Source organism: Python bivittatus, unplaced genomic scaffold, assembly GCF_059951505.1.
Source record: "Python bivittatus isolate LINGU-HERP-01145 unplaced genomic scaffold, Pbiv_v1 ctg000980_np1212, whole genome shotgun sequence".
Taxonomy (NCBI): domain Eukaryota; kingdom Metazoa; phylum Chordata; class Lepidosauria; order Squamata; family Pythonidae; genus Python; species Python bivittatus.
Genome location: NW_028277125.1, coordinates 56,307,818 through 56,317,292, shown reverse-complemented (window position 1 = coordinate 56,317,292; position 9,475 = coordinate 56,307,818). Strand labels below are relative to the sequence as shown.

General features: G+C 42.5%; 1 protein-coding gene across 1 annotated transcript; it reads left to right on the top strand.

The window, feature by feature from the left end:
- The first annotated feature begins 4,970 nt into the window (after positions 1–4,970).
- LOC148213596 (uncharacterized) lies at positions 4,971–6,491 on the top strand. Its single transcript, XM_088132585.1, is given in 2 exon segments — positions 4,971–5,567; positions 5,718–6,491. Coding segments are annotated over 2 exon segments (1,371 nt in total).
- The last annotated feature ends 2,984 nt before the right edge of the window (positions 6,492–9,475 follow it).

Genomic DNA, 9,475 nt, shown 5'->3' with positions numbered 1-9,475 from the left:
AAACCCTTGCAGGGCTGCTGTGAGGATTATTTTAGGTATTTGTCAGATAAAGTTGCTTGAGTTTGCTCTGAGTTAGACTCTGGCTGGCAAGGTCCTATGGAAGTAATTGAGTAACTTCTTTGCTCCGTTATCTGGGCAGAGTTTCAGCTGAGGAAGTGGATAGGGTCCTTGCAGCTGTGACCTCTGCCCCCTGTGTCCTGGACTTATGCTTTTCCTGGCTGGTCAAGGCCTCCTGGGAGGTGGCATGGGATGGATCCAAGAGATAGTTAATACCTCTTTGTGGGAGGAGGTGGCCCCTCCTGCCTTGAAGGAGGCAGTGGTTCTCTCCCTTCTCAAGAGGCCATCTTTGATTCTGACCATGTTGGACAACTTTTGTACAGTCTCCAACCTTTCTTTTTTAGGGAAGGTTGTTGAGAGGGTAGTAGGCGCTCAGCTCCAAAGTTTCCTGGAGGAAGCAGATCTGGAGAGTTATCATCTTTAACTCTCAGTGGGATAGCACTCCCCAGAAAAAGATAGTGGGCAATTTATTTATTTGATTGGTTGATTTTTATTCTTTTATTCTACCAGTTAGTAGAATGTAACGAAATACCTGGGAAAATCAACAGAATTGCACTTCTCTGGTCTACATTTATTAAGTAGGGCAAGTAAGTCATTTTCATTTTCAAAGCCAAGCCAAATGCCAGGTTGAGATGGATTTAAACAATCAGCTTCATCCTCAAATTCTGGAGCTAAAACACCCCCAGTACATGAGCACAAACATAAATTCCATTTCTAGTAAATCCCCTTTACTAACTTGCTTACTGGTGGTATAACCACTTCTAAAACAACTAAATTCTGTGAAGCCATAGCGTGGAGTGCATTGTTGAAATCATCCTGGTACCATTTGAAGGCAACCATATTTGTACCATCTATGTTATATATTTTGTATCCATGATCATGTTTCAAAATGTTCAGCGTAACTTTAGGGCATGTTTTGAGTACATAACTTTTTAAGATACAATGTACCAAGGCTGATTGTACTGCTGTCATTCCCTACCATTTATGCTAGTTTAAGAAAGACAGAGCTTTTCTCACCAGTGTAGTGAAAATTTGTTGGTGGCCCAAACCCTGGAAAAAAAAGAAAAGAAACAGCATCACCTAATGCAAAGAGCCTTGCTGACGAAAGTTGGATAATAAACATAGTGGGAAAACACATAAAGCATTTGCCGGCCATTGACTGAGATGACTGACAAAACATTTATTCATTTATCCTCCTGAAATAATAATATTTAAATACAAATGTCTTCAGTGGGCCTAAGTACACACAGACATGTTATAAAATTACCCTTTGTTAGACTAATTTGTTCCATTCTATATCAAAGATGTATTCTTTTAGCTGAGAAATGTCAGGCAAATCTATCTTTCTCCCTTTGCTTCAGTAGGCAACTGACCTTAAAACACAAGTCAAATGATCACTGTCATTATGGCTCTTTTATGATCTTGCTAATGAAGTCCACAGTTTATGCTTCTTGTCTGATTAATAATGCTGGAGAATTAACGAAGCAGAGATAATGTATTAGGCTGAGCACAGTTCTTGGCAAGGATATTGTTTTGTTTTTCATTAGTTTCAGAAAATAATACGGGAAATATTCCTGCCTATGCTTATCTGTGTAACAGTGATGGAAAGATTTGAGACTCTGAACATATTTTAAGGGATGATGAAATAGGGTGCAATAAAAAAGGAGAGAAATTAAACAGTGAAAACCTCAAACCCTAGGAAGAAAAGTTAAAAATGAGAGGATTGAAAACATAGGGTTGAAATATTTTAGTTTTAACTGTTTAGTTTTAATGTTAACCTTTCTTAGTTTTTAACTTGTATATTTTTTGCTAAGATTTTATACTTCTTTATTTGTAATGTTGCCTAGAGTCACTTATCCGGTGAGACAGGCAGCATATATAAATTTGATAAATAAATAAATAAATATTAATGTTGATGGGTCCCTTAAAATAGATTGTGATACAAATTTTAAAAACTCCCTAGAGGTTAAAGTGTGTTTTTCTTCCATTCAGGTTCATTTAAGTTACATAAAAAGTATATACTGTAAGTATAATTCAAAGATGCATGAGTAGAAGTAGAACAGCATCACAAAATACACAGAGAACAATCAGCCTGATGAATGAGACAGGGATAGTTAGAGGTCAGCTGTTAAAAATAAAAATAAAAAAGCACTGCAGATTGGATATGTGTAAGGCAGGTGCTGCTGGGATAAGGTTCTATTTAAGGCTAATCTAAATACATCTGTCATGTCATAGTGAGATGAACCAGAGAAAAAGTCAATTGTAAAACTGTAAAATACCCCAAGGGTACCCAACGCTTTTTGAAAACTCTAGAAAGTACTATTAACAAACTAGACTAGACTTTCTTAACCTCAACCCCATCCCCTCAGATGTGATGGTACTTTTGTTTCTGGAATTTCCAATCAATATGATCAAACAATGTGATGGCTGGAATTCTGGGAGTTTGTAGACCTCATTCTTAACTTAGCTGGAACTAAAGTAGTCCTTGATTTTAGAAAAAGAAAATATCATCCCAGTCCCCTTATTTGATACTGCAACTTTGAGAGTGGATTGGCCAACAGCCAACAGTATAACCTTCACCTGCTTCTTGTAGTCTTTAACTTGGATGTCATGTATCATTTGCACCTGGTGTCTAACTATTGCTTGTAGAAAACAAAAGGCAATGTTTGTTTCTACAAGTGGCACCAGTTAACACTTTAAAAGTAGTTTCCCATCACTTATACATGTCTACTAAATAGGTTCTATATCCATCTGCCTGTTCATGTGGAAACAAAACTACAACTAAGATAAAAACAAAAGCAAACACAATTCTGAGCAACCCTTTATGTCAATTTTAATCAAAACAAGAATGCATTTTTTCAGAGCAGGAAAGGAAACATGTTTTTAAGGCACAGCTGCTTCTTGTTCTGACTTCCAGACTCTCTTTTGCTCCTCCTTTCAATTCCTTGGCTGTAACTTCTTTTCCAGGCTCATGGTTTTGTTCCCCACCAAGTTCCTTAAAGTACGCTACATATTGGGGGGGGGGGGATTGCAATTTCTCAGATTAATGAGAACTGGAGTGGAAGAAGGTGGTTACCGTAGATCACTTTTGCTAGCAGCATGCTCACTACTGAAACAATATTACCTTTCAGCTGGAAACTAAGATTCCTGAGGTCACCCACCAGAGAGGCCACGTTTAGCTCAAAGGCTTCCAGTTGCTGGCTTCTACAACAGAACTGAGATGGACCTTGATAATCAGTACCTGGTGATGCAAATTCACCGATGTGCTTTCCTGTGAAATTTACTGGGTATATCCACACTCCACATTTCTTTCTTATCATCTGCTGCATTGTGAAAAGTAAATGACATTACCAGGAAGCTGGCTCTGTCCCTTCCAAGCTTCCTATTTGACCAGTCCAATCATCACAAACTGTCCTGATAGACACTGTTATTGGATCTATACTAGGGCTGTTCAAATCCTTTAGAAATGGTGCTTTGGAATCCATGAAGATTTTTTTTTTAATTGTTAAAACAATTGCAACTTTCCCCAAAGTGGTTGTGTGTGCACATGCACGCAAAGGCAGATGGAAACAGCTCCCAAAATAGCTGTGCGAGTGGTAAAAGATGCAGCTGCTTTAATAATTAAAAAAAAAAAGATGTTTCACACATGCTCCTGCACATTCCAGGGTGTCTCATTTGAAAGGTTAGCACAGCTCTAGTGCTGTTCCCCATATCTTTATAGCATCACCCAACCATTACTGAGGTAATATAAATCATTACTGTTATACTTTGCCTGACTCTAGAACATATTATATCACTAATCAATTGCAACAGTAAGTAAACATTAAATTTATGACTATCTGAAAGTGTCAGCATTACTGCTTCATTTTGGTGACTCCCCCCCCCCACTTTAAAAAAGCAAAAAACAAAACCACCCTCCAAAATATTTAAATACTTCTTCTTGTTCCACAATCAAATGGGTTTCTTGTACCCAGGCCCAACATTGCTTTGATTGCTAACCTCCCCAAGTTCCTCCCCATAAGATTTAGTTAGGAAGGGTTTATGTCAGAAAGAATCATCAGCGTAGTGTTGAAGCCACCAGAGCATCTTGTGAACTTCCTGACCTCGGCAGACAATATGATTCCTTTATGTAGCTGTTCCAAAGAAAGCCATTAGAATTAATGAAATAATCTTGGATAAAGGCCGATGTCAGAGGTCATCCAGAGTTTACAGACACCTTTGCCTGACATTCCTATCGTGCTAGGCAGCTTGAGAATTCTTTACATATTTACTCTGAGCTGGCTAATGTTAAAACCAAGGGAATGCCCCCAAGCTTCTAGAGGCCAAAGATTCTTGTGTCGGTTCCAACTTCAGCTAAAATCTTTGGGCTTAAAAACACAAGCTCCTTGTGATTCATGAATGGTCATGTGGATGAATTACAGTCATGTGGATGAATTACCCATATTTCTATATAATACTTGTCTTCTTTCTTTCTTTCTTTCTTTCTTTCTTTCTTTCTTTCTTTCTTTCTTTCTTTCTTTCTTTCTTTCTTTCTTTCTTTCTTTCTTTCTTAACATGCAGTGCCTCAGTTGTATAATTCTTGGAAACATGAAGTACAAAGTAACTTTAGAGTTTGAGATATGAATAACTTGATATGTAGGGTGGGGAAAGAAAGAACAATATTTTTGTTTAGTGAATGACTCCTTGATTGTGCTGACAAACTCAAAAGTAGAATGGTCCTTATAGGGCTTTTTCATTTCTTTGGCTTCCCCTGTTTGGTTCTTGTTCCCTAAAGTAAAGTCAGGGGACAGAGGACAGGCTGTTTCAGGGGAAGGCCTGAATGTGTTAAACCGGTGGCATGTTCCAGCCCTCTGCGCTTAAGCCCACACCCTGGTCAGTGGACCTACAGAGGCCTGGACTTTCGACTGCTGCTGATGAATGCCAGGTCGGTCAATAATAAGGCCCCCCTCATACATGACCTTATTGGGGAGGAGCAGGGTGACCTGGCATGCATTACTGAGACCTGGCTGACACCACAAGGGGGTGTTGCCCTTTCGGAAATGTGTCCAGCTGGGTTTAGGGTTTGGCACCTGCCAAGACCCCAGGATAGAGGAGGGGGTGTGGCAGTGGTCATCCAGGAATCTCTGCTGGCCTTTAGTGGCTCTGCTCCACAAGTTGCTAGATGTGAGACCCTGTTCCTGAGGATGGGCTCGTGGGATCAGTTGGGAGTTTTGCTTCTGTACCAGCTTCCCTGCTGCGTAGCAACCTCCTTGCCAGAACTGCTGGAGGCCATCTTGGGGTTGGCAAGGCTTATGGTCTTGGGGGACTTTAATCTGCCATCTCTGGGCTTGGCCCCAGAGGCGGCTCAGGAATTCATGGCTACCATGGTGGCCATGGTCCTATCCCAGGTCATCCATGGCCCAACTCAGGACAGTGGTCACACTCCAGATATGGTTTTCTTGTTGGAGCAGTGGCAGTGTGATCTGGTAGGGGATTTGGCCTTGTCCCCTTTGTCATGGTCAGACCACTCCCTGGTGGCCCTGAGATTCTCCTATGCTGCCTGCTTCTGCAGGAAGGTGGGACCTATTCAAATGGTCCATCCTCAGCGACTGACGGACCTCCAAAGGTTCCAAAGGGAGCTGGGGGTTGTTCCTGAGGCCTTGCTGCACGGTCCATTGGAGGTCCTGGCTGCAGCCTGGAAGGAGGAGGCAGCCGGGACCTTGGACAGGATCACATCTGTGTGTCCTCTCTTGGCCCATTGCCCCTGGCACTCACCGTGGTTTATGGAGGAGTTAAGGGTGCTGAAAAGAGCCAAGAGACATCTAGAGCACCACTGGCAGAAAGCTAAGGACGAGTCTGACTGAACATGGATTAGAGCCGCTATTAAGGCCTACCTCATGGCAGTAAGGGCGGCAAAACATCATTATTTCTCAGCTCTTATTGCATCCATAGAGTATCCCCCGGTGGCCCTATTTAGGGCCACCCAGTCCCTTCTGGGTAGAGAGGGCTCAGAGGACCACCTACAGGGCCGTGCAGAGGAATTTGCAGAACACCTGATGGATATCGCTTGGATCCATTCCCAGTTGGACCCCAAGCATGATGCAGGTCCAGTGGAGATGCCTGGGGAACGGACTTGCCCAATTATCTGGGAATGGTTTGATCCTGTTGGACATGAGGAAGTGGACAGGGTCCTCAGAGCTGTTAGTGCGGCTACCTGTATTTTAGATTTTTGTCCCTCCTGGTTGGTTAAAGCCATCAGGGATGTGACATTGGGGTGGGTACTGCCGGTGGTCAATTCATCCTTGCAAGAGGGGATGTTCCTGAAGCCTTTTAAGGAGACCCTGGTCCACACCCTCCTCAAGAAACTGTTGCTAGATCCCACCCTTCTGGAAAATTTTCATCCGGTTTCCCACCTTCCTTTTTTAGGAAAGGTGGTGGAAAAGGTGGTTGTGTGACAGCTTCAGAGGATCCTGGAGGAAACAGATTATCTGGAGCCCTATCAGTCAGGATTCAGGCCCAGTTATGGGACAGAAACAACATTGGTTGCACTTTTAGATGACCTCTGGCGAGAGCGGGATAGGGGTAGCATGTCCATCCTTTCTTTTCTTGACCTCTTGGCAGCTTTCAGTACTATCGACCATGGTATCCTTTCAGGTCAGCTGCAGGAGTTGGGGCTGGGAGGCACAGTTCTGTGCTGGTTCAGCTCCTTTCTCCAAGACCAATCCCAATTGGTGTTGATAGGGGACAAGAGGTCCAACCCGCGGCCCCTACTCTGTGGGGTGCCTCAGGGTTTGGTGCCCTCGCCACTCCTGTTTAACATCTACATGAAACCGTTGGGTGAGATCATCCGGCACCATGGGATGAGGTATCATCAGTATGCTGATGATACTCAATTATATAGCTCCATCCCAGGTGACCTTATGGCTACCCTTTCATGGTGCCTGGAGGCTGTAGAGGCCTGGACGGGGGACAACAGGCTTCAACTGAACCCTGGTAAGATGGAGTGGCTGTGGGTACAGGGAGCCTCAAGATCTAGGAGTTTATCATCTTTGGTTCTTGATGGGGTTGCATTACCCGGTGCATAATCTGGGGGTCCTCCTAGACTCACGACTCTTGTTTGAAGAGCAGGTGGCAGTCGTGGCTAGGAGGGCCTTTGCCCAATTTTGTGTTGTGCGCCAGTTATGCCCCTTCCTGGATCGGGAGCCGTCCACATGGCTCCCCGATCATGCCCTGGTCACCTCCCGGTTGGATTACTGCAATGTGCTCTACATGGGGCTACCCTTGAAGAGTATTTGGAAGCTACAGCTGGCACAAAATGCAGCAGCACGGACAGTTTTGAATGCCCCCAGGGGGGCACAAATAACACTTCTGTTATGCGAGCTGCATTGGTTGCCAGTTTGCTTCCAGGTCCAATTCAAGTGTTAGTTATTACCTTTAAAGCCTTCCATGGCACAAGACAAGGTTATCTGAGGAGCCATCTCACCCCCATTATATCAGCCCGCCCCACTTGATCCTGCAGAAGGGCCATCTTGTGGACCACAACAGTCAAGGAATTTTGACTGGCAGTGTCTAGGAAGAGGGCCTTTTCTGCCGTGGCCCCCACTCTGTGGAACCTGAGGTGTGGTGTGCCCCCACTCTCATGGCCTTCAGGAAGAGTGTGAAATCTTGGTTATGCCAGATGTCCTGGAGGTCTGATGGGGGCTCGCATTGTTGGAATTGGCTCGTGGGGTGATTGATTCTACCCCCCCCCCATCATCTTGAATTTTATACACTTTCTATGTATATAGTCTTTTTACCTAGTATGATCTTTTTTAACTAATTTAATGTGGATTTTTTTTTTTACTGTTTTTGATGTTTGATTTTAATTGTGAGCCACCCAGTCACCCTCTGGGGGAGATGGGTGGCATATAAATATAAATATAATAGTAATAGTAATAGTAATAGTAATAGTAATAGTAATAGTAATAGTAATATCATCCTCTTCAGATGAGCTTCACTCCATGTGATTTCATGAAGTTTTCTTGGCAATAAGAAAGAGGAGTTTGCCACAGCTTTCTTCTACGATGTTTTTCAACTTCCCTGTCTCACCTACATGGCTGTTTCCCACCCACGTACTAACCTGGCCTGACCATGCTTAGTTTCTAAATTCTGACAAGGTCAGCCAGGTACTTCCCTGCTCCATAAACCACAGGAAGCCTAAGATATAGAACACATGTGAGCTTATCATGAAGATAATGCCAAAAATGTTTCCTCCTTGATTAAATGATATGCATACAAACCCAGTGTTTAAAAAGCAATGTATGCTATGAGATAAACTACCAAGTATATATGGTCAGTCCACTTTCCTGGTAGCTGCCAGAAAGGGCTTTATGATAAAGGTCAGTGCTGTGCTGAACATTTCTTTCACTTTTTTCCCTGACCATTGTCAGTCAGTTTGATGAATTACTGTCAATATTTTTCAAAGGGGAAAGCAATTCAGCAAAACTCTTATGGGTTGGGTGTGAGTCTCTTGCCCTTATTTTAGTCATGGGATGGCTAAAGAGTGTGTGAGAATGTACTATCTTTTACTCTGCAGTCAGCTCTCCAGCAAGTCTCCTTAGTTTTCCTCACATACTAAAGATTCCTGTACTAATCATTCTATCATTTTGAAGCCTTTCTTAGTTGCCTGCACTTCCCAGGCTGAAAAAAAGATCAGTTGAAGGAGTTCCTGGCAGAGAGGATTCTACAATGAAAGACAAGGTACACATACACATTCTTTAAACACTCATAACTAAATAGATGTAAGGAACAAACTTCTCATCTCCTTTGAAAGGAATTTCTAAAGTAGTAAGAACTGTAAAAAAATCTATATGAAATTTTTAGCACCACAATAATAAAACTGACACCTGTTTCTCAGAAGTTCCCAGAAAGAAACTTTTCAGGAACAACTTTTAGACTAGTTTGTTATCAAAATGTAATTGCCAAATTCTCTGGAGCAACTGTTTTTAAAAGTAGGCTGGGAGGGGATCACTTCTCTGCATACATTGCTACCATGCAATTTGGAATATGTGCTCCAGTTCTTATGCTAGCCATACTCATCAGTTTAGTACAGGGGATGGTCCACGGTGATATATAATCTTTTTAAAATCTCTTGGGATGCTGGGTTACCTTAGTGCAGACATACCCATGAAAGAATGGAGACCTGGCCTTAGAAAGAAGAAAGGAAGGATTACGCTGTTAAGGGAGGTATTCCAGAAAAGATAACTCAGTCCGGAGAAAGAGGAAAGTATGAAAAACAAAGTGAAAATAGCTCTGCCTTGATTTTATTTGGTATAAGATGAAGTAGAAAGAAACTCTGAAAGGCTTGCAAGATTCTGTTATTCTATCCTACAATGATAAAAAGTAATTCTGGGATTCTTGCTGTGTCTGTTACTTGACCTCAGCTTCCTCAACGGGCTGA